This window comes from Anser cygnoides, chromosome 4 (genome assembly GCF_040182565.1).
Source record: "Anser cygnoides isolate HZ-2024a breed goose chromosome 4, Taihu_goose_T2T_genome, whole genome shotgun sequence".
NCBI lineage: Eukaryota > Metazoa > Chordata > Aves > Anseriformes > Anatidae > Anser > Anser cygnoides.
The window spans coordinates 59,111,164-59,136,705 of record NC_089876.1 but is presented as its reverse complement, the minus strand read 5'-3'; the positions used below and the strand labels follow the sequence as shown (position 1 = coordinate 59,136,705).

At 37.3% G+C, this 25,542-nt stretch overlaps 1 protein-coding gene across 2 annotated transcripts; it reads right to left on the bottom strand.

The window, feature by feature from the left end:
• Positions 1–1,152: 1,152 nt before the first annotated feature.
• Positions 1,153–25,514, bottom strand: TRAPPC11 (trafficking protein particle complex subunit 11). 2 transcript variants are annotated; one of them, XM_048078241.2, is made up of 29 exons: positions 25,174–25,512; positions 24,554–24,723; positions 24,075–24,145; positions 23,014–23,128; positions 20,848–20,947; positions 20,012–20,085; positions 19,706–19,802; positions 18,803–18,936; positions 18,314–18,461; positions 17,653–17,746; positions 16,399–16,478; positions 16,235–16,313; positions 16,083–16,137; positions 14,483–14,628; positions 13,268–13,329; positions 13,031–13,163; positions 12,218–12,348; positions 11,537–11,692; positions 10,855–11,042; positions 10,040–10,188; positions 8,407–8,528; positions 7,837–7,956; positions 7,404–7,469; positions 7,164–7,320; positions 5,527–5,635; positions 4,755–4,846; positions 3,729–3,862; positions 3,181–3,348; positions 1,153–2,124 (listed from the first exon to the last, which is right to left on the bottom strand). In XM_048078241.2, the coding sequence occupies exons 1-29, from the start codon at positions 25,375–25,377 to the stop codon at positions 2,080–2,082; spliced, it is 3,399 nt and encodes a 1,132-aa protein (XP_047934198.2). In that variant the 5' UTR covers positions 25,378–25,512; the 3' UTR covers positions 1,153–2,079. The 2 variants fall into 2 exon arrangements, 1 of the variants encoding a protein (XP_047934198.2); XR_007168823.2 differs by lacking the exons at positions 1,153–2,124; positions 3,181–3,348; positions 3,729–3,862 and having other exon boundaries at positions 5,527–5,624; positions 25,174–25,514.
• Between the last annotated feature and the right edge of the window lie 28 nt (positions 25,515–25,542).

Genomic DNA, 25,542 nt, shown 5'->3' with positions numbered 1-25,542 from the left:
CATTTAAGTTTAAATAGTGCTCATCAAAATACAGTAAGCAATAAAAAGCTGCACTTATACTTAAGTAAATGCACCCTTTTTATCTCCTCAAGACTTCCAAAGGGATTTGTGTTATGAATCGCAAACATTCCCCCTCAGCATTAGTCCTATGAGTCAGTAAGATACTCATCATTAATCACTTCTCAAGCATTTTTAGCAAGGTGGTTCCTGCTTACTGCATGTTTTCATTCACATCAGTCATTTACATAGCATAAAAGGCGTGCCTAGTACTTTACAGACAACTAAGAAAAATCTTTGCTTTGTAGTGTTCTCAGCTACACTAAGATCACAACAAAAACCAAGAAAAGATTATCTTCGCAAATGGAAAAAGAATAGGAATTACAATTATAGCAGAGTATTAATTTTTCCTCCATGGGGTAAGGTAAGTTTGCATTTCTGCGTTATTTTTATGCAGCTCCTATTTCTATTACTCATGATTTAAAATAAAAATCTATTTATGCAATTCACTCAAGGCTTTACTATCACTGTAACCATGAAAGCATTTATGCCCTCCCCTTTCTCGAAGGAATGCACATTACCGTTTTGCTGTTAAGCTGTTTCAGGAGGTGACGAAAAAGGCACCCTATTTCTCCACTAAGTTCTCTACTGTACACTGACATCACTTGCATCAACACGTCTTTTATGAAAGAGCAGCAAAGATTGCAGCAACTCTAGCACCTAATTGGTTACCTGAAACCAAAAAAAACACTTCTGGAAATGAAATACTTTTTCCATTCTTGTCTTTTCAATAGAGATAAGATGCCTATTCCACGACCGCCACTTCAGCAAAGAATAAGGAAGGTTTCGTATGTTCTTCCCAGCACGGTTTGTCAGTCTTCTTTTCCTCTTCTACACTAATGCTTAACCACCTCATAACACAGCTACATCTGTACTCTACAGAAAAGCTATATATGCTCGTGCATATTTTCTCAGGACTGCCAATGAGCCTGCAGTCTTTTCACTGTGTGTCCTGTGTCCACACTTCTCCCATGCTTTTGTCTTAGAGCTGTTATTTTAGACTTCAGTGCCATAAATGTATGTCAGCGCACAAGACAGATCAAAGTTATGACGACAGCTGTGGAAACAATACAGTTAAGGACACTGTTTCAGAAGTACTCTGTTACAAGCTGTTTATTAGAACTTCGCTTTGACAATAAATAAGGTATTTTCCAAGCAATCAAAATGTAATTATTCAGAAAGTTAAACAACTGAAGTTTTCTGTTTATTTTTAAATATATACATGATTTACTCTATTTTAAACACCAGTTCATCTGCAACTGTACAACAGTAGGACTTTTATTTTTAATTTTTTAAATTCACACACCAGGAGACTATCAAAACACATCTTTAATCTGGAAGCTGTGTGGGTAAAAATAATCCCAAACCACATCAAGTCGAGGTTGGATAGTCCACCTGTTATGAATGAATCTGTTCATCAGACTAGCTGTTGCTGAGTTCAAATCCAGATGTATGGCTTACCCAGAAGAAACAGTGCCTTTTAGATTTATGGTTTTAAATGACCAGTAAGCCACTCAATTCCAACAGTACGAGTTAATCATTTGTAGTTTACTATGCTACTGCATAACCTGCGTTCTGTCCTCAACACAAGTGGCACAGAACACATTTCTGTAAAGGATAATAATTTTCAATGTTGTAAATCTCAGTAAAAAGTGCAAACTTAGCACTTCAACTTACTGTTAATAATGAAGATGTATTTTGGTTTTGGTCAAATAAATTTGCCTTTCTCCACTTAAACATTCAAGACATTTAATACGCTTATAAAATAATACCTTTAAGAGTTTGACGTACAGTTAACTTCAAAAGAATGTTCCTGTTAAATAAAGCACCAATTTTTCTCTATGTTTCTTCCTTAGAGACAGCCTATGAAAGACTAGATTTTTTTAAACATTAGTTCTGTTAGGAGGTGTAATTTAAAAATAAAATTCTTACGGTTTGATCAAAGCCATGTTACCAAAGCAAGTTTTACATATTCTGTGCAGCTTCTCCTTTTCTTTAAGTGCAGAGGTACAAGTCTCGAAGTTACGCAGCTGCAATTGAGTTATCATCTGCTTGACGACCCTGAGGCTTTAAGAAAATAACGATAGAGATTTTTAGACTATGCAGAAGACTAAGGCTGTCATGAAACTCACTTTTCAATATATCACGTGGCTCCAATCTTTTACTTCTAATGCTTTCGAGTAGTAGTACAAACATGGAGGATACCCAACTGAAATATGAGTTTGGCCTAGTGAGTACCTGGTAAAGGGCTCAGCTCCTTACAGCTGTGCCGTTATATATCAAGAACTTCTCCATACACATTTGAGTTACTCAGCACAAGGCCTGGCTGATCAGAGTTCTGAGTATTATTGCAGTACAAAGAAGTTGTTAATCAATGCACAAAACAGGAATGAGACTGAAAGCTTCTTGTAAGAATTTTGAACAGAATCACTAGAGATGGGAGAGAGCAAGGAAGAAGTTTTAAAGAAAAAACATCATCCTTACAGAAAGGTTCTTTGAGGTCCTGACAATTTTAAGGCAAAAAAGCAAAGTATTCTGAATCCTGAGAGGTTCAACAGAAGCATTGAGAACACTACGCTTTTGCGGAAAAAAGCCTTTTGTATTGACTTATGAGGACATCTTGACAACCAATCTAGAAGAGCCACTGATTGACAGCATACATAAAAACTAAGTTCTGCCTATCTCTTCTGGCTGAAATAAAACTGAAAGAATGCCAGGCCTGTGTCCTGGAAGCAGGATTAAATGCGTCTGAACAAGTCCAATTCAAGTCATATAAACAAACTCTTCAGGTTCCTTGCTTGCTCAGAGTCTGACTAAGAAGTGAATGAAATATTCTGGAGACAGCAGCAGAAGAACAATAAAGCACTGTTTTGGTCAACTGGATTTAAATTATTCTAAAAAAAATTTAAAAAGGCACAAGATCTATTCATTGTGATATGATTGAACTGTCTTCAGATCCACACTACTTAAAAAAATCTAGACAGAGTGATTCACAGAGAGCATGTTTTTAGAAGTTATTTAGGGAGTTGTGGGATATTACAGTGTTTCTGAACCTAAACTCAAGAGATGTTCCTCAACCCCTATGACTTCAGCCTTTAAACACAAGACACTTCTCAGTCTTACCTTTACAAAAATGTGTGTAGGTATGAATCTTCTGAGCAGCTGATTAGTGAAGTTTGGGAATCGCAGCAAGTTAATATGAAGAGATGGTAACTGCTGATATCCAGCCATCAGAGGATAGAAGTTGTATAACACTTCCTGCTGTGTGCCAGGAAGGATTCTTAATCGGATCTTAGAAAAGAAAGTAAAAAAAAAAAGCCACAATCACAGACAAGTTCTGTGACCAACTGCAGATTCCTATTTACTTTCTATTTATATTCTTTTTACTTTGAGAAGTTGGAAATAATGTAACTACATTTTCTCTACTGGTTAAAACTATTAATTTATACTGAAACAGTGTGTTACCTACAAACAACATGACACATAGCTCCTAGGCAGGCTTCCATCTGACCCTTCTTCAAAGGGAATCTGCACGCATGTGTCCTTCCAGACAGAAATTACCATACATTTGCAAACAGTGAATTTGTCATCACTGCACATCAGTGCAAGTCTAATCAATACATTCTTCACTACCAGAGAAGCCAGGATTAGAAAATGTGACATTTTTGTACCTGCTTAAGGCCAGAGAACATGAAGGCATCACTGGGTTCCACTGACATCTCCACATCTTGGACTAAATTAGTCTTATTTTGCAGGTGATATCTGACAGGGAGGGATTCTCGGACTCGACCAAATGAGGGCAGATCTTTGGAAAGAAAGTAAGCCATCTCAAATAAATTGTGTTTTAAAGTTTCATAAATAAAGAAGCAAGTTCAACAAAGAGCACTAAAAAGTTTCAAGAAAAAAGTGACTACGTATTTAAAGCATTTCTGATGAGATTAAAAAGAGACTAAGGAACAGAACATAACTTCATTAAAGTTTTACAATTGTTTCCCTCCCTTTCCAGTTTTTCACTCATTCAATACCTAGTTACAAAACCCCTTGACTGTTCACAGTATGCAGGAAGCTACGAAATCACTTTGTTGCTGGGTATTCTCAGCTTGCCAGCATTTTCAGATATTGTGAGGAAGCTCCTCCAAAATATAACAGGAAAGGATGATGGAAGAATCTCAGTACAAGTGAAAACAAACTGAAGAAAGCATAGGAATTGTGTGTTCAGTGAGCTCTGCACTCCTACTCTGCTCTCGTGCAGGTGAAATGCTAGAAGAGAAACAGTTCACCTGCCCGCGAGCAGCTCCAGTTCTCCAGGCTGTTTCTTTCCTGGGATGTGGCCAGGGCGTGGGTGGATGGAACAATTCTTGCCATAGGCATCTAGAGAAACCTACTGGGAAGGCTGTGTCAGTAGAGGTAACCGTGGTCTCCATGCTGCCACACGCTAACACAGCTCAGTTGCTTTTAAGAGAACACATTCACATACCTACCTTCCAATTCTTTCTAGATCAGGGGAGTGGGAAGAGGGGCAAGGCAGTTTAAGTGATAATGCAGTTTCTTTCACTACCTCCATAATATCCAGCATTAATTTCCTGTCTTTTGTGACAGTAAATGTAAGATCCAGATGCTATAAAATTTATCAGCTATTTACTTTGGAAGATTTAAAAATTCTAGGCAGCACATACATGTAGCCTAACTAACATTACCTGTGTTAACGTGGAGGGGAATGGTCTCTACAACCACATGAGGCAGAGTGATGACTGTACTAACAACAGGTACACTTTCCACAGGTGAGCTTCTGCAGAAAAATATCATAAACATAGCACATTGAGAGTTGCACAGCATTAAGTGAGCATGCCAGAAGAACACCACTTATACGTGACTAAAATAAGATTACAGTAATTTCAATGGTGGGAAAAATTCCCTTATGTTTTTTGTTTGAAGTGAGCACAAAAAGTGTCATAGCACGGAGATAAAGCAGCAATAGGCATGTAAGAACATTAAACAGCTCTACATCACAATAAAAATAATTAAAAAAACGACACATCTGAGCATTTATTTTTGAAAACTGAGTGAATACATAAACCCGTAGCCTAGGGTGATAAAACATTAAGTTTTCCCCATTTTAAAAGTTTTTGTTTGTTTGTTTTTTGCTATCCTAAACTATTCCTTTGACTTGGCTTCAAGGGAAATGTTTTGTGGTTGGAGGAAACAAGAAGAAGGTAAGAGGACAGCTTTGTAACTGACCAAAGATCTTACAAAAAAGAAAGCTTCATGGAATGTTAAGACCATAGCCACATAACATTTACTAAGTAAAATATGTATTTGCTCAAAAGTCTAACCAAGTAATGACTATGATCCAAAGTCTAGACAGTCGTTGTTACAGGAAAACCCAACACCAAAAAAGTCAAAAAACACCATCAGCCCGAAACCAAACCAACTTATTTCCTCTCCCTCTTCAGGCCAAGAGCTGCCTACCTCTTCCATGAAATGACGTAACATCCAGTTGCCACTCCACTAGCATTAGTGACTGGAGGACATCGAAGGCAAAAGCACTCACTGGCACTCTCACCTGTCTGTAAAACAACTATCAGCAAAATTTTGTTTAAAATCAAAGCATAATCGTTACTGCAGAAGCCACCAAGTCTAAAAAGCCAATATTACACAGACACAAATGTTCCAACAGAAAGGTCTTGAAGTACTTTGCAAACTGTATCTACGTAGCACATGAATTCAATACAGACTGTGCGATATCCCAGTACTTGAAAATACAGTTTACTTTCTGAACAGCATTGTGAGGATCTTTCTTGTCTATATAGAACAAGCCATTGCAAATTTAGAGTTTGTATGCAAAAAAGGGCAAAATAACACCAAATCAAATTCTATACTTCTCTTCCACAGAAGATTCCAACACATCAGCACGTTTTAAATTTAAAATAAAATAAAAATTAAAGCCACCACCATGGACATTCCTCCTTTCCCACCCGAGTGGATGAGAGATGGGGAAGAGGGGGAACACAAGAAAGATCTACCATCTTTGAATTCTCACTTTTTATTTAAAGTTATTTCAGGTTTTAAAAAAAGCTAGTATTTTTTTTGATTAAAGAAGGATTTTTGAAGAAAACAGCACTAAGAAAATAATTGCTCAGTCATTCAAAATTAAAGTATCTTTAAGTCTTACAAGGAAAAAAAATTAAATTGACAAAAAAATGGGCAGCTGAATAGCTTGTATTTGAAGTGGTTCATACCTCCTGGCTGTTAGCTCTTTAGAAATAGCAACTGGAAGTCAAGAAGCACAAGGTGCTAAAGATGAAATCTCATACTTTGATGAAAGGACCTGGGAAATCATTGCTTTCTAGAACTATAGCCTTGCAATTCCTTGAATACATAAGGTGGACAGCTGCCCCACAGTCAGGGAGGCATGTCGGCTGCCTTCTTTATATTTCAAGTCTGAATAGAACACTTGTTTTCCTGTCTCTTAACTCAGCAAATACAAAGACAACATTTTGTTCAAAGATTTTGAATCAGATCTACTGTGAAGTACTCCATTTGACTTCAAAGCTGAAGTACTGAATGCAAAGTTTGAGACTTGTAAAATATATCTATTTTTTACATAAGTAATAACCTATTAAGCTTTGTTAATGTTTTAAAAAAACATGTTTACTTTTAATTGATCTTTTTAGCCTACTCTGTCTAGCTTCATATCTTTCAGTTTCATGAACGTGCTATCATGGACGTTCCTTCCATAAAGTGATAACTTGTTTGCAATCAACAAAATATACATAGTTCATAAATACTGGAAATATTGAGTAACTATTCACATGGATACCTAAAAAGCTGTAGGTCAGAAGTACTCTCAGCTGCTTTCCCTTACATCTGTTACATTTAGCATTTTGGTTACCACCTATCAGTCAAGTCTATTTGTTTGATATAGCAAAGCACAACTACATTTGTAGCCTGTTGTTCTAAATTCTGTTCTGGCAAGCAAATAAGGTGTCAAGCAGCTTGCTTCTACAGTTTGATAAGCAAATACCATTTAAAATGTCACCTGCTCTTACTCCCAAATTACACAAAAAGTATCCTCATGATAGAAAGCATAATGTAAGAAAACTCACCGTTCTCCACATAAGATTCCAGCTGATCTACTGGAGTCATGGAAGCCGACAGCTGTAGCTGGCTGGTTACAATAGTGAGGGGCCAAGGAGAGGCACTGAGGATGTCTGTCATCAGTAAAAACGGTATATCTACAAAGACTCTGTCCAAGTGCTCCAGCTGTCAAGACAGAGACAAAATCTGACTATTTCTAACTAAACAGGGTAAGATTATTGAAAGTAATAACTTTTCAAAACACATACCTTTGTGGAGACAAATTTGACAGCAACATCAAAAGGAAACACTGTTTCTATAGTCACAGTTTCATCCTGTATAGGTAATGAAAGGGGTGGGAGGAAGAGGGGAAAAAATTATATTCAGTTTCAGACCTGTCTACTGATGTCAAAGGTTACTAACATAACATTACTCTTAGTCATCATTTTAACTAAGTTCTTCCGAGAGCAGAATATATCTGTGGTTATTGTGTTTTTAAAAGAATAAATATTGAAAACTTTTCTTCCAATTATACTTATGAAGCTGCTCACCCAATATTAGACTATTGTACTGCTGATTTTGCATTTTTTTCTACCTACTAGAAATGCTTTTAAGAGACTTGAAATTACATTAATGAAATGCAAGAAATATTTTCAATCTAAAGGCTGCACCTCCAGCAATTGGTGCATCTTAGTATCTTACCCGGTGGCACTTGCAGAGAATTTCTTTCCCCTCAACAGTAGTGTTGATTAAGTAAGAAACATAGACCAGAAACATTCTTGCGCCAACCGTTCCACAACGAATGTATATTGGTTTTTCCATCTGCAAGATAAAGGAAACAATATGAATCAAGATAGACCTAGAATATATTAATTAGGTCTAGGACTGTCCAAAATCTTGTAGATAATCATCTTACTTGGACCAAGAAAGCGATAGTAGAATGGATATTATTTTGACCATAAACAATCTCCTGAACTGCATGATCTTAATCAAATAGTATAAGATTTTAACGAGAGTAGCACAGCCTTCTTATTTTATGTTTTCTGTCAGCTCTGTCATCAATACCAGAACGTGTCCTATTCCCTTGGCCAAAAAGGGGATCTAGCTGAAGGAATGCTAAACTTCAAGTAAACATTAGGCAAACTATACACCAAGCATTTCATTTAACAGTTCAGATACTGGAAACTAAATATAGGCCCTACTATGAGAGTCTTGTTAGTTGATCCCCATTTTCTTGACTGTGATACAGAAAGAAGGTTGTTAAGCTATTACCTTTTCCCCTGGTTGCAAGTCCCCTACAGGGATATCAGGAAGCAATGCAGGAAAGGAGTCATCACATGTGTCTGTTCCATGAAGAGTCACCTGAGTTTTCTGAGTCAGGTTGGCATCTTGCCCTAGGATTAAAGACAGTCTTTGTATCCACATAGGCTTATACTACCAAAGCATGTAAGCAATAACTAAAAATAATAAAATATTCATCTCAGAAAGCTATACGCTAGGAATTAACATTGTCATTTGGTTGAGAGATGCTTTCAAAAGCATAAGCAAGAAAACAGATTAAATAGCACCTGAAGTTTTCTAAACTGTAGGGGTCACGTGCTGCAGCTTTTTCACTTAATCTATTTAGGCCACAAGAATCTCAACAAGATTAGAAGTCCTATCTAGATATTCCCTACCATATAAAAAACACAATATTGATACACGATTCAAGTTTTTCTTGCTATTCTATGTGAAATAAAATGCAAATTTTACACTTCTGTGATTCTTATGTTCTCAAAAGCACAACTTAATGATTTTAAATCCTTTAAAAATTGTTCTTCCAATTTTCCAATCTTTGTGTTGAAAACAGGTGGAAAAAAAACGTGTAGATGTTAAATGACACTATTCTACAGTCAGGGGTTGACTAGGATAATGACTTTACTGCAATCGCATGGGATAGTTTTCAAAGGAAAACAAGTCACATCTTGCCAAAAAGTTGCAACTGTGGAAAATATATCATCTTTGCTATAAATGAAATGTCAAATTTCAATTGTTTTTACTGTAAAATCAGCAAGCCCAGAATGACCTTGCATATCAAGTGTTAGGACTCATGATCAAGTGGGAGAGGGAAAAAACAAAAACAAACCAACAAACCAAGACCAATTATTCCACACTACTTTAGGAGCTAAGCCCAAACATCCAACTAAAGTTTAAAGAACACTCAACTGACTTTAAATTAGCTGTACAACTGTATAAGAAATGTTGTTCTATTTCAGAGTACATGGCAAACATTGCATCCGATATGCTAGTCGCTTAAAAATATTTTTGCCTTTTAGGGTAATTGCTCCAAATATTATATTCAGTATGCCTATTTGTACTTCACATATGAAAACTGCTATTAATAGCTACATACAGTTAGTTAAAACATAAACTATGTATTTTCATTGTTTCCTTTTCATTCAAAGGAATGTTCTCTGTTCTTCATTGCTCTCCAAATTTCAAGCGGGGAAAATGGGGGGGAGGGGGGGGGAAGAGGGAGAAAACCCACATAAGATTATCCTTAGAACATGTTTATCAAGATCTGACTGATGCTTACAGTAAGAAAAGTAAATAGGTATATCTTTCGGGAAAAAAGTTTAGTTAATGTGCAAATTAAATAAAAGGTTAAGAAAGAATACAAAAGCTTCCAAGTTTTTTTTCACACTTGTAAACATAAATGTTACTGACAAACAGTGGCTAAGATGACAATAACTAAATGAGACTGTTAATTTCTGTTCTGATCACTACTATCCCATTATTCCCAACCTTCAGCCTTAGTTTGTCTCTTAACTACTGCAGCACAGCCATTTACTATAGTTTTCCTCATTGCATCAAAAACAAAGTCAATTAGGATACTGCTGGATTAAAAGAAAATAACCCCAAATACCTGGCTTTAAACCTGCTGTAAGCTTAACATCTTTGGCCACTGTCTCCTCATGTGACTCGACTGTCACAATCAAACAATACATTTCATTAGTCAGGGCAGGAGGTTCATGACGGAGCTGAACAGAAATGTTTGGCACTCTAGAAATAATCCTTTAAGAAAAAAAGACTCTGTTATTTTATGTTTCTTAATTAATGAGTTTAAATCTCCTTTAAACTGGACTTAGCTTACTGTTCAAAGAGTTCTGACAACAGCTGGGCCATTCAACTAGGAGAGGTGATATTCTTGAAAAGCAGCATGATGGCAACAACTCCAAAACTACTGTTTGGAAACCCACCAGTAAGCATTAACAGTTCAGATTTTCTGCCAGGAAAGAAAAAAGTGCCCCCACCAACAGCAATCGGATGTAATAATTTTGAATAGATCTAGTTAGCGTTAACCTACTTATTAATGATTATTTTCCAATACAGTTTCTTGGAGGGCGGGGGAGGGGGGGGGAAGTGGGGAGAGGTGGCTTTAACGAAAGAACAATAATACCTCCTAGTTTGCACAAAAATCTGGGAAAACTCTAACAGAGTTAGGTGAAGGGAAAAACTAAGGCATATTTGGCGTGTTTAGAGATCAGTGCAAGGATTTTCTGTACTTCTAGCTATCTGGAAGCTCAGAGGTCACAAAGAATTAAGAAAGGTAACATCTTACCCCAGTTATGGAAAGATATATAAAAACGTTCCTATTAAAGTAGTCCTAACATTGTTGTCTTTTAGACAGAGTGTTCAGGAGACTCAATACATCATACACATTTTCAAGTTTTTACTTACATAGTGCTTGCCTGAATAGCCAAGCTATCCCAATGAACTTCATTATCTGGAAGCTTAGGTCTTCGCCTGAAGGAACGTGAGGCCTGCAATGCTTCCTGAGACGAAGCAGCATCTCCACCTCCTCCACGCCAGTTCAGAATCACGCAACGGCCAGATTCACTTCCCAGGACCAAATCCACAGATGTGATCTGACAAAAAAATAATTTGAACACATACTGAGAACTTCTCATCTTGTGTCTTCAGATCACTCACAGTAAGAGCATAGCTTTCCAACATAAACATCTTTATTGTGCCTGTATATCACCCAAAACCCTCTGGCAGCTTCACAGACAGAAGTCACAACAACTCACTGCCACAGAATTTCATTTAAAACTGCACTGGAAAAAGGATCCAAGCTCGAGAGCATGCAATGCACTATTTTCTAGTTTTCTACTCTCCCATAGTGTTACACCATTTTTTAAAAATGTATCTCACATTTTAAAAAATTGAAGTAATGCAAGTTTTTGTGATAATTCTGAGCTTTGTTATTTTCAATGAAATTTTATGCTCGTTTTTGACATTGTTTCAAAAGTTCAAACATTTGGAACCACACTGTCATAACTGGTGCCAGATCAGAGGTAGCTTTGTAGTTTCAAGTTCTTCATAAACGTCAGTAAGAACGGCGTGAAACAAACTGACAAACCTCAATCTTCTTTCCTACATCTTCAGTTTTTGCAACAAATTTGAAAGTGAACTTTCTTGTTTTACCAGGGACTAAGCACATTGTTCCTTGTGATGACTGTTCTAGAATATCACTTTGTTGATAGGCTTCTTCTACCACACAGTATTGGTTGTAATCCTACAGTGGAAGAGTAGGGAAAAACATTGATAATTTCAGACTTAAGACATCTGTAGAGAGTAATTCTAGTATAACAAACGTTAAGGCTCTATGCTACTGGATCAAACTACATTGGTTCTTAATGCTTTTCACAGTAATGAAGCTAGACTTAGCTACATTACAATGAAATTTCTTCATAAAAATATCCATTATATTCACTAACATAACTTTATGCAAAAACATCCAGAGAAATAAGACATTAAAGTTTCAGAACATTTTCAGAACATTTCAGTGTACGGTATCTTTGTTCTTCTGTGGAGATCTCTGACTAATCAAACTGGATTTGGGAAGTTATCATAATATCAATACAGTTGTCAAAAGTGATAGATAATTCAAAAAGAAAGAACACCTTTCCAACTGAACTATTCACATAGTTTTTGGAAAAGAACTTTTGAACTATTTTTTTTTTTTGTTTGGAAAGGCTAACAGATACTATTCTACTCTTATTATAATCTTGTCACTACATCAGAAATAGAATGTGGTTACCTGATTATTGAAACTGATGCACAGCTTAGAAAACCTGATAGGATGAGGACAATCAGCTCTCAAGTATATATCAAATTGCACAGGAACATCAACATGAAAACTTGGAGAAAGAAATTTTGCTTTGCACTGCACTACAATTAAAAAAAAGTTAAATTACAATACTAAATTCCAGAAGCATTCTTCTCTAATAAGAACTATAAAAAAGAATTGTTCTGTGTATACACGCAAACACAAGTTAAAGAGTACGTGGGACACATTTGGCTACTGGCACTGTCACAGAAAGTTACTTTTCAGCACTTGGTTGAAACCTTTGCAAAGAGGATGAGAGGCAGACATTCAGCAGAGAAATAAAACCTGGACACTTAACTACACTTCTTCTGTAAGTAATGCTCACTTGTGCCCCCTTTCCAAGGGAGGTACTCCTTTGCATGCTCTGCCTTCTTTCCTCAGAGTTCTATTTCAAAGCACACCAGAGAAGAAGTTTGTCAAAAAACAAAAGTTTACTACTTCTACCATATTTAAAGGCACAGGTGGCCTCAGTAGAAGCCAGGAGGGATTTTTTTTTTTCCCTCAGATATAATGCTCAAATGATTCTTTTCCAGTAATCCACATTGGGGATAAGAGATCACTGGCTTCTCCCATGATTTCTTAGCAACTTAGATGAAGAACAGAGCTGTGCTTACACAACAGTTTGTGTTGCTGGCATTAACATATTCTACATTATATAATGTATATTTTCTCCTAATTATTTATTTGAAAGATACATCAAAATGTTTAGTTTTGTGTAAGTTTGCTTGAAGCTTTATTACTTACCAAATGGTATAAAATCTTGGACTTCTATTGTAAACACATTACTGCCTGCTAAGGAAACACGGTCAGCCCACAATTTTTGTGAAGCTTTCATAGCAGTAGCATCACAATCAGGCTCAGGATCAGGGCTCTCATTCTGTATCCAGATAGAAGGTTACAAACAAAAATAAGAAATAGATTATCAGACAACAACTCCTTCTGAAAAATATTTAAAGGGTAATAGGAGTTTTAGCCACTTACCATTAGAACTTTTATCAGATTTTTTTCTATTCGAGACTTCTGATCATCTTTAAGAGTAGATGCTAGCAAGCAGAAAAAAAGGATTACAACACAGAAACAAATCATTTTACTATTTCTTTTAAACTTAAAAATAGACCTTTCCTTTAGCTTGTATCTTTGAAAAAAACATTCTGACAAAAAACCACCTGATTTAACATCCCTCCGCCAATGAGAAAGTACTTCAACTTTTAGAAGTTCCTCCATTCTGTGTGTTCCCTCTTACTTTCACTGGAACCAAGTAAAATATTGTTTGGATAAGCAAGCATTTCATAACTTATCAGAGGAAAACCCTAAAAGAATGATGTCTCTAGCTTCTTGTTATTGCTGTTTAGAAACAGAAGAAACAGTAGAGAACAGAAAAAGTCTGGAACATGCAAAGAGGCAAACTTGGATAAGATTAGAAACAGCAGCTCAAAATGGTGAAAAGAAAAAAAAAAGACCAATTAAAATAAGAAGTCTTCTCTTGACAATGAAAGGCAGTTTTGTCTCATTGACTATTCCTTAACATAAAGCAGGATAGCCTGGTTAGCTAACAGAAGATGAGAAACCATTTTTACCACGCCTACCCTGAAAGAGGTATTATTTAGCAAATTAGGGTGTATAAGGATTATTTCTGCAACGTCAAGTAACAACCATTATGTAAACCAGAGTATTTGCATTTCTACTGTGCAGCTACCTTAAGTCACACTTTGTCTTTAAAAGATACTACTACATGTATATTTCATCAGCAGAGTTCTGGTAAGAAGTTTGAGCTAAGCATATTTGCTATTATAAAGCCTAGGAAAATAGGCATAGCTTAGTTACTTACTAGGAAAAACATCTTTCCTTTTAACTATACTAGATTTCTTCCCCCATCCCCAAAGCTCAAGAAATTGTTATATTATTTGAATATTATTATATGCATATTATTATATGCAACTTTCAGTCTGAAATGAAGCTCTGTGCCTCACATATTCTGACCCAGTCTATTTGAATTCAATGAATATTATAATAGGAGAGCATGAAAATTCAACTTCCTGCATGCAATAAGAACTCAGCACAGGCATACAGGGTCTTTTGTAGTCAACTCATACGCGGTACCATAAGCACCGTGGCTGATAATGGTATGTCACACTTCCAAATACACATTAATTTTTTCTACATAGGTTAACTGAGTATGTTTCCTGAAAAGAATACCTCTACCCAGTAGCTCTAAAGAATATGTTATATAATCCTTTATCTGGGCCATCAGATATGAACACTTGAGAGCTGTCGTCAATATGGAAGTGAGAAGAGTCCACCATCCTTCACTCCGATATTCACACATAACGTAATCCAACAGCCTGCAAAGTATGAAAATTGAGAGGAAAAACAAGTTACACACCCCAGTATTTTAAGAAGTTCACATTTTTTTGGTATCGTTAACACAAAAATTTATCTCAACTAAAACAAACACTAGATTAAAACCAAGTCAACTGCTTGTATGCATGTGCCCTATATTGGAATCACCAAGAAATTATTGTAAAGAAACATATTTATTCCATTAATTTGCTATTTCAGGCTAGAGAAACTTTCACAAGAAATCAGGGAAACTCACCTGTCTTTAGAGAAGTAAAACAACTGGACAGAAAAGTCTTAGTCCAGCACTTAATTAGAAATACGCTTTAGTGTTGAGTATGCTGCAAACTTCAAGGAAAAACTAGAAACCCACAAAAAAAGCCCCTTTCCAAAGTGAAGAATCTTAAGCATCTCAGAAGGGAAAAATGATGTTTTTTATGCTATCTCCTACCTCCTTTTCCCTTCAAGGGTTTCCAAGATCTACATCCAACATATGCAACCACCTATATCAGGGAAACCTGGGCACCTTATTGTGCTTTTTTACACTGAGCAATTTTCACTTAGTAGTAACAATGCACAGAATAATTTTTTCTTTTAAAGACAGCCTACCTAAATATAAGCAAGAAGCGCTTTTTTAAACTCATGCTTGTTCACATAAAAATTAGGCTTGATACGAATCGATCTGCTTATTCTACCCTATTTTCTTCTCTTTGTAGCTTCCAGTCAGATAACAGTAAATCTCTCTCCCAGCTCAAACATGCTGCCTTTAGAACATGTGATCATGGAAACCTAATTAAGCAGTAGTTCCACAATGTTTTCATTAACATGACCTTGACTCTGTTTCCCCTTAAAAAGACAAACTTAAAAAACTAAACACAGGACACCTCCTTCAGAGGAGACAGTAGCTGTACCTCAGGGCTAAACTTTCACAGCTCTGTAGCCATTAGTCATAGAAAACTGTATCAACGGAAGTAATTCCTTTCGCTAATTCCCTTGCAACATAAGTAAAAATTAATTCAGCTACATTTTTTTCCTTCTTTTCTGTCTGCTGCATTTATTTATTTATTTATTTATTTTAAGTTTTGTAACTTCAAAGTCTTTAATTCAATGTAATTATATTCTTACTGCAGTAGCAGGGAAGTTTCAGAAATCAATCTTGGGGAAGAGAGACAACACTCCACCAGTGAGCTAAAAATAAACAGTAAAGATCTGCCCAATAAAGTAATTTCCCACCATGACTTACATTGTAAAGTCTTCTTACTCTAATAACTGACTCATCATATCTGCTTTGCTTTCTTTAATAGAAATTGAATTGATACACTCCAGAGCTTGTACTTTGATTAAATCCAGGTACTAGGAGCACCTTAGATAAGCTTCCAACAGTATTCCATATCAGTAAGACAAGTGGTCTCAGTGAGAACAGTAGTGTGCAAAGGAAACAATCAGGGATGGCACTCACTTCAAAGCTTTGGCGTAATCCTTCGCAAAGTAATATTCTTCACCCATCTGAACCACTGATTTAACAAAAAATAACAAGAAAGATGTATCAGATTAATATTGAAAGTATTTGCAAAGTTAATTTTAAAGATGCATCTCATTATCCGTACTCACTCAGATGACTTTTCATTCTTGGACATTTGTATTTCTTGAACTGTGCAACAGCATTACTCAACAAAGTGATTATCAGCTCCTAACAGAAAAACAGTATTGATTTCATTATACATATAACATTAGGGCAATGTCAGAAAAGATTTTTTGTAGAAAAAAATACTTACTGAGTGAAGAACATTCTTCTCTTTCAACTGAAGGGATAAAATCCCCATCTTCTCCTTTTCAGGATCAGAAAGATCAAAGCCTGCATAAGACAGTGAAAAATCCATGACATTGGAATTTTGTCCATGCCCAAAGGGAACTAATTCTGTGCTGAAATACTGTAATACAAGCTCCAACTCAAGCACACTCAAATTCTTAAACATTCTGTTTCCTAGGAGATGGATACAACCCTTCAAAAACTCATCGGTCTGTTCTGGAAGACAAACTCTGGAACAAATGTTTCTCTAGCAGTTGAGAACACCAACATACGACGAACTGCATACAACTCTAAAAGATTATCTACTCTTGTCTGAACCCAGCTTCATAAACATCGTGACAGGCAGTTTTGCCTCTTTTTAAACTGTTCAACCTCGGGAGTAGATTCTAACTTATTTTAAAACTGTAACACTTGAAGATAAAACAGATGACTCCTGTATTTACAGCAAATGAAAGGAAGTCTTTAGAAGAGGACAGAGAGAAAGTTACAATGCTCAAAGGATATACAGAGAATAAAAAATGGGAGACCACATGGAGAGAGGGAAAGGGAAGAAAGTAAAAAAATCAGTCATCCACAAAGATCTCAGATCTCTATGCATATTCATATATATATTCTACAGCTCAGAGCTGTAGATTTTAAGTTCAAATTCCTGATAAAACATCTTTAACAGGAAAAACACAAAACTCCCTTCTTAGAAGAAAATCTAGTCATGGAAACCTCTCAAACCATTTCAAAATCCAAAAAGTTTTCTCAGAAAAATATCATGAGTTCCCATCTATAGCTGACAGGTATGGATGGAAGGATGAATGTATAGCAATTGCATTCAGGGACACTGTTACTTTTGCTGTGTCCAGTTCTCCAACCTCTCTTCCCAGGAATGCATTCACTGCAGCACAATGATTATAGGTAGCTCAGGCAGAAATAGAAATGAAGCAGCAGCAGCAGCGCTTCAGTATGGCCCGTGCACTTTGCTGAAGACCCGATTCTGCGTAGGCCAGATATTCCCTTTTCTATTTGTTATATAAGGACCAAACACACTTCCTGAGCTTCCGGCTGACACCTGTTCAAGTCCTATCACCAACTAACAACAGAGTAAGGTCTCAGCCCTGCATCTGGCTCTGGAAGACTGATTATATGCTTGTGCCTATGAAGTCAGCTGGCAGGGTCAGCAACTAAAAAATTTGTTCAAGCTCCACAAATACAAGACTCAGAAACATACTTAATGTTCCCTGCCGCCATGGTCTTTGCCCATAGAAGTCAAGCACTCCAGTCTGGGTTTCCAGGGGATCCGGATTGGGATATACCACAGAGGACTGTAAATTCAGCAAATATGGTCATAAAAAAGAGTTTATGTTTTATTTTAAACCATTAAAGTGATCTGATGCTCCAATATGCATGCACTCAAAAGAATGAATTTGCTTTAAATTTATAGCCTTTCAGGCCACCTGTATAAAAATAGTATAGTGCAAGTACAGAGAAACATAATGGAAAAATAAAACAGTAAGTTTTCAAGTACCCAGAGGCATAGAAAGTATGCTATTTTAAGAATTTTAAAAACATGTCAGAATTATTTGTAATAAAAAAGCGTTTGTTCAGGGCTAATCTTTTCAATATAAAGTATTACTTTGATTACTTTCAATATAAAGTATTACTTTTATTTCAATATAAAGTATCACTTAATATTGAAATTGTATTTAATATATATTTGAAATTATATTTAATATTTAATTATTAGCAAGCATCAAAAGACACATACTCTTTCCTTATTAATTATTATTTTTAAACATGTAGTAGGGATTTTTACACTACAATTTGAGAATGAAACATCAGCTAATGGTAACCTGGTAACCTGTAAAGCATTTTTTCCCCTCCCAACTTACATCATGGTTACAAAGCATACTTGCTAGTTGTTTCCGCTCCTGTGCGTAGTAGGCTGCTTGCTGGTAATAGAAACCTGGATTCTGAGTTTGAATTGCTGTCAAACCCAGCTTAATTGCTTCATCAAACAAGTCACCAAAAGCCTGAAACCTATAAAACAGGAAAACTTTTTCTGTAATTAAGATTAGATACAGAACAGCAATATGAACTGAAAGGGGCATTTCAGCTAAAATTTCTGATTATTCTTAAGACAGAAAATACTTTTACATTTAAGTTCTATGGCTGCATTTCTGTCATACCTTGTTCTTTCCGAGGGAAAAGGTAACAAAAAATCAACTTAAAACAGAATGACAGCATGCAGCTTTTAGGATCAAGTGCATCTTTTTCTCAAATAAAGAGCTCAAAATTTATCTTACTCAGATAAACAAAATAATGAGCTTCATAAAGCCATATGGGAGGTAAAACAGAAACAATACTAAGTAAAAACATACTGTTTAGACATCCAGGCAGCATGCTCAAAAGCCAGTTCTGCACTTCCTATTTTTTTCTTGCATAAGTCTATATGTTTCCTGAACTGAGCAATTGCATCCAGTGGAGTATTATGTTGAAAACAGAGGCGACAGATCTAGAATGAATCAAAAATAAAAGAAAACCCTCACTAACTTTACATACTTCTGAAAAGCTCAAATAGCATAGAAAATAGAAAAAAGGTGTAAAATGTTAATGCACTACCCTTGAAACCACGTGGTCCTCTGTTTCATCTAATGTTATTTTTCTTTTTTTCTCCCTCAAATAATTAATGCAAGAGTGTAACTCACAGCCAAATTCAGGTTGGAGCCGGAGAGCCACTAGACAGACCATTAACTTTGAAGCCTGCAGTCACTTCAAGAAGGACAATGGAATTTGATGAAGTCCAACTCTGGGATTATTTTAAATGGTACAATAGTATTGTCTCACCTGAAATCCCCCAGAACACCACAAAAGTATGGCCTCATTTTTGAAGCGTTACTTTTCTCCTCCAAACAAGCAGTAATTAAACTATTGTGACACACATTTATGACAAAAATATTCAAGGAACAAGCAACGCTTCTTTTCATTCCCCCTGCACAGAGCAAGAGTTAATGTGTTTAGTCTTCAAGATGACTGCATCTCAAGTTAACTCTAAACCTTCAAGATACACCTGAACTTCAGCTAAGGATCTTTGTGTGGAATTCAGAAGTCTTTTCAAGTCTGAGTGTAACTCGACCCCCATTGATGGCTGTACTAATCTATTTCCTTGAAAGCAAGGCAAAACAGAACATTTAAAACCTTCACACATTAAATATGCGTCAACTAATACATTTATTTACTTATTTTAAGTATATGCTGTCAAAGATAAGGAGCACACTTGTTACCTTGTAGTTTATAAATCCTGCCATTGTCTTGATTTCCAGCATGTTTGTTTCATGAGCCCTCAATTCATGTACAAGATTATACGCAGTTCTGTAATTTCTAGGTATAAACACTTAGAGTTAATACATACAAGATAAAATTTAAGAACAGAATTACTGACAGCAGAAAACAGTCTTCTAACTAGTGTACTTCCCAATTAGGAACACAACCCTTCCATATTCAAATAATTTTGCTTTCAGGAAAATATAATATTCTATGGCTTAGCAATAAATTGGGGTCAAGATGGTGGAAGTTTACACAAGTCTTACTTGAGAGCATTCTGCGTGTCCTGTTTCAGCTCACTGAAGAATGCTATTTTGAACTGGTGTCTAACAAATAAAAGCTGGAAAACAAAATCAGTACACATCATTTACAAACACCTGAACATGCCTGTTACCCTACAAAGCAGATACAGGTGATAATTTCAGAGCTTTACAGAACAGAGCAGTTGGCTTGTAAGACTGACTATGCAACTATTCTCTCCTAGTTCTCTCTGCCACCGTGACACAGCAGTGATCTTTGACAGACTGAATCTATTCCAAGCCCCTATGACAGGGGAAAGCCTTCGAAATACCCAAGAATTCCTACACCAACAGTGTTGGTTGCTGGTTCAGAGCTTGCCAGTTGGATTCCAGCTTCCAAAAGAGAGGGAAACTGGCAACTGCAACAGAATGTTGTGTGTCTGAGTAAATATTTAATAAATTGAAAAGCAAAAGCTAAGAGTCAAATCAAGTTCAAGTTCAAAGCTTGTAAAAGAAGAACTTCTCATAGCCTATTAACATATTACATTCAAATAGGTCAATACATACAGATAAATAAATAAGAACTTCATTTTTGGGAGCTGTGGTTCTTCCTTCAAGATGTGAAGAAGGCAAACAAACTTTGATTGGTTTTGTTCTAAGTTACAGAAAATAAAAACAGATTTACTTTCTATAACAAGACAGAAGGAATCTCAAGTTGGATGGGGGCAGCAATAAAATTATAAAATAAATAAGACAAATATATATAAATAAATGGAATAAATTTAAGCAACAAACAACCCTTATTTTCATGTTTCAACGTGAACTGTAACTTGCAAAGTATTTCAAAAATGAAGTAACATTACCTGATGAGTGGTTTTGTTCAAAAATTCCTTGTGAGATTTGACTCTTCGTATTTCTGTATAATAGTACGTCTGTGCATGCTCATAGAATGCATTTTCCAACCTGCAACAAAGTTTAACCAAGTTTCCCTCAAACAAGGAATCTGAATAACTTCAGAATAAGTTACTTTTAATCATGCTTATTTTAAGGTTGGCAAAAATAGCTTGAAATATTACTGAAGTCTTCTGTAAGCTACTATACATGGCAAGAGCATGCAGATGAAAACACACAAAGCCTGATGTAGGGGTAGCACAAAGTAGGTTCAAGAGCATTAAGCATTGATTTCTCATACAGCAAACTAATATTTAACTTGAAGTCCAAGGATAAGCTGTCAGAATTTTGCAAGGCAATAGAAAATGCAGGTGCCTCAGTCAAAGCAAGCAAACCTTGCAGAGGCTCCTGGGATGAGTCTGAACAGGTCAAAATTTTATTTGCCAGGGCTAGGCCGGGGAGGGAGGAGTAGAAAGGAAACAGTTGTAATAAGTAAGATGCAAGATTACAAGAGCACAGACTAGGTTTCATCATTCTGCCCAAATATCAACAGCTACCTGGGTTATAGAAGTGACAGTCAAATTTGTGTTTGCAAGATAAATAGCCCAATGGCAAGTCACAGGAGAAGAAGAGAAAGAAAGAGGCCCAGAACACTGATTGCAGCATGAGGCTGAGGAGGATTTAAGTATATGCTGTACAATCAAGTTACAAAGAGTAAAATCAATTAGAGCAAGAAAAGACCAGAGAACAGGAGAGAAATGCATTCAACAGCACAGATGCACACAAAATAAAGGGTGAAGTACCAGTTCCGTGATTTGGCCAAGAAGGGATGACTACAGACTGACTAAGGGAGATCACAACTTGTGTCCTACTTACCCCACAACAGAGAGAATGGGGATAAAAACAAAGGAACAGAGCACTGAACAGCAGTTTTTAACTATGAGCTCAGACAGAGAAGGAAAACATGAGAAGTTCAATGTCCCTAGCATACTTATTTTAGCACTGTATCGCAACTGTATAAGAAAAGAGAAGCCAGTCCATTGAGGATAGGGGAGTGTTTAAAAATATATATATATTTTACTACTATGAAGTCTCAATTAAAAATGTCAAGACTAATATAAGAAATTCTGTACTTGAATATATGCTCAAACTTTTTTCTTTTAAGTGTGCATGAGCAGCTGTAAATCCCTAATGACACAGCCTTATCTACACAAAGTTGGAGACAGTCACAAAACCCATGCCACAATGCAACTATATGTGGTCTGCAAAGGCTTACAGCTGTTAATGTGCAGCAAACACTCTTCAGCATTAAGCATAAGATGAAAAACTGGAAGTAACAATTTATTTTGATCAATTCCAGTAGCTGTTTATGAGCAGCATGGACACAGTAACAGCACTGATTTTATCTTAAGATTTTTACTGTTTACATATAAATACAAGAGCAAGAGAAGGAAGAACTAGGCTCTCAGACCACGACACCCTCCTCCCCATGTTCAGTATGTCTGGAAAAATCAAAATTTATTTTAGTAAACCATGATTTGCCTTAGTTTGAGCCTGTCTTTTTAGCTCTGCACAAGACAGTCTCCCTCTGCTGTTTTTGAAAAGCCTTGCTAATTTATTTGAAGCTGTACTCCCTGTTACATATTAAAACAGAAATAACGTAAAAAGTGACAAGGACAGTATTTGCATCCAGATAAATGCCACTTAGCATAAATAGAAAGACATATCTCTACAGCCAGGAAGCGGAAGGAAAAAATAAGCAAAGACTTGCTAATACAGAGTTGCAGCACCTAACAAAACTTGCAGGGAAAAAATTAGAACCAGCACTGACAAAACCACTGTAGAGGTAGAAAAGCCCACTTTGCCCTTATCCGACTTGAGGAGGGGAACATCTTGGGATACCTAACACGTCTTAGAAAGCCCACATAGCAACATCTGTTATTGTAACTCAACCTCACACAGAACGGGCAGACGTAGGATTGCATCTGGTTGCCGAATAACCTGAAGAATTTCAGCCAACAGATGAAACATTCACTGTTGATCTACAGTGAGCATGCCGGACAGCTGTCATCTCAACCTACCAAATCTCACTATCTCCATTGGCACACAGAGCAAAACAGCGTTTTATGGTCACTTACCTTATAATATAACCAACAAGATGATCCGTGTGTGGAAGCACAAAGAGAGATTTTCCAGAAAGGTCACAAGCATTACATAAAGCTGCTGCCCTCTCCGATGCAATAACATCTTCCCCTAGCGAAGGCGAGAAAAGCACAAGTAAGCACTATGTGGTGCTGCAATGTCAAGCTAACTCCAACAGCTGGATCAGTAGGAGGTATGGACAAACTTAATACAAATAAAATTGAGACCACACTCCTTTTTCTTTCTGAATACTACACACTTCATCCAGCTGAACACAAAAGCAGAAAATAGGAGTGGTTTACCTGCCAGCAATGTGTTAGCATGACAATTTTTTTTTCTTTAAATTTCTGATTTCACACAGAATTAAATATCCTCCCATCTTGAAAAATAATACAGCATTCTGAAAAGACATATGTACACCCAATATGCAGAAAATAATAGTAAAAAAAATGGTTTGCCAGACACTAGAAAGTATGTACCTAGAGCTGACGCAGTGGTTCTAGAGAAAGGTAAGGTTAAAACAGATCACATTTCACAGCTCCACTTGACTCGTGTTTTTCCTCTACATTTCCTAATGAGGATCTTGCCACTAAAAGGTTTCTTCATTCCTTTATAAAGCATTTGCTTTATATAGCAAATATATATATAGCTTTATAAACATAAATTTTTTATTTATTAAAATAGAGTTAAGCTAAACAGTAAGTACAGGTACCCTTCCCTTTAAGTTCTTATTTCTTTTACAGTTTTTCTTCATCTCAACTAAGCTTTAAAATATAACTCACAAAAGGCGCATTATGGGTATTACACTAAGGTACCATTTGTGATGCACAGTATCAAAAAAAAAAAAGGACTGGACCCACGAGTATTTAGTTAAGGGTAAGTTTTAGATACTTAGGGTCGACTGCCCTTAGCACTCTTCTTGTGCAGCTATGACGTACTTTGTGTATGTAGATGACATTGTATTAAGAACTGCAGATAATGAGACAAAAAATAATCAGCTCAATCAGGTTTTCTGAAAAATGAGATCATCACAACTGCATACAAAGATTTCTAGTACCTGGAGGTAATGGTGTTTTTTTCTGAATCAAAACCACCGCGACTTTTGTATTTCTTCCCTGCAAACTTTGCCTAGAATAAAGATAACATGACACAGTGTAAAGATTTCACTTTGTGAATAATCAGAAGAAAATGACACTTCCGTGGAGATGGAAGCGATTAAAGTATAAGAAAATAAACTGAACACAACAATATGCTGTATCATCTACAGAATGCTGTGCTGTCTTTTTTAAAATGGGACTGAATTGTGTTGAGTTTGGCAACACCTCACAAGTGGTTTTCATTAAATGACTTTTCCAAATAAAGTATTCAAAAAAAGTTCCTCTACTGTCAGTTTTATGTTAAAAAACAAAATTCAAGTTCCCCTTTCATTTGTGTCTAAGATACACGTTTACTTATTTTATATGGCAGAAATGCCTCTACAACTTACATTTAACCATTAGCTTGGAGCCCCTAACAAAGCAAAGGGAACAAGGCTACCTGACAATCTCCACCCGAGTGGCACATTCCGACTGTTTCTCTTTCCACTGAGGCTCATCCCAGTCTAGTTCGTAGAACACCACCACAAGCGCGGGAACCAAGTTCAGGTGTTTGTTCATCCAACCAGTCTTCAGGATCCCTTTCGGAATATACCATTCATAGGAGGTCCTCTGAAAATATTGAAGTTGTTAAAGCAAGCTACTGCATCAGCTCACAGTCCTCTCGTGACAAAGGCTGCACGAAGGCGAACTGGCTGCCATGGGCAGGGACACCTCCCCCCAGCCCAGGCTGCCCACAGCCCCATCCAGCCTGGCCTTGAGCACCTCCAGGCATGGGGCATCCACAGCTTCTCTGGGCAGCCTGTGCCAGTGCCTCACCGCCCTCTGAGCGAAGAATTTCTTCCTTATGCCTAAATTAAACCTACCCTCTCAGTTTAAAGCCATTCCCTGTTGTCCTGCCACCACACCCCCTCACAGGGTCCCTCCCCATCACTCCCGCAGCCCCCATCAGGCACTGGAAGGCCACCATAAGGTGTCCCCGGAGCCTCCTCTTCCCCAGGCCGACCAGCCCCAGCCCCCCCAGCCTGCCCTCACCGCCCCGCAGCTGAAGCCCCCCGGTACCTTGGTGCGGCACTTGGGGTACTCGTGGTCGCCGGGCAGCACCTTGAAGGAGATGGGCACGCGGTCGGCGCGGCGGTTGGCGCAGAAGGCGTCCCACACGGCGCGGTGCACGGCGTTGTACACCACGTCCAGGCCCGTCAGCGTGACGAAGGCCATGGGGCGGCAGCACAGCTCCACCGGGAAGTCCCACTGGCTGGGGGTCATCCTGCGGGGCGGCTCAGCTCGGCGCGGCTCAGCTCGGCGCGGCTCCGCTCCCCCTCCCCCCCACCTGAGGCGCGGCACAGGCACCGGTGGGCACGGAGAACTGAAAGGGAGGGGCAGGAGCCGCCCCGGGTAAGAGGTGCCGGCCCTCCCTCTGACGGACGGCGG

Coding starts and splice junctions, on each gene's coding strand:
- TRAPPC11 (XM_048078241.2), bottom strand. CDS start 25,377: ATGACCCCCAGCCAGTGGGACTTCCCGGTGGAGCTGTGCTGCCGCCCC. Junction 24,146..24,553: donor ACTCGGGTGGAGATTGTCAG/GTAGCCTTGTTC, acceptor TCTTTATTCTAG/GCAAAGTTTGCAGGGAAGAA. Junction 11,693..12,217: donor GCATCAGTTTCAATAATCAG/GTAACCACATTC, acceptor CTTCCACTGTAG/GATTACAACCAATACTGTGT.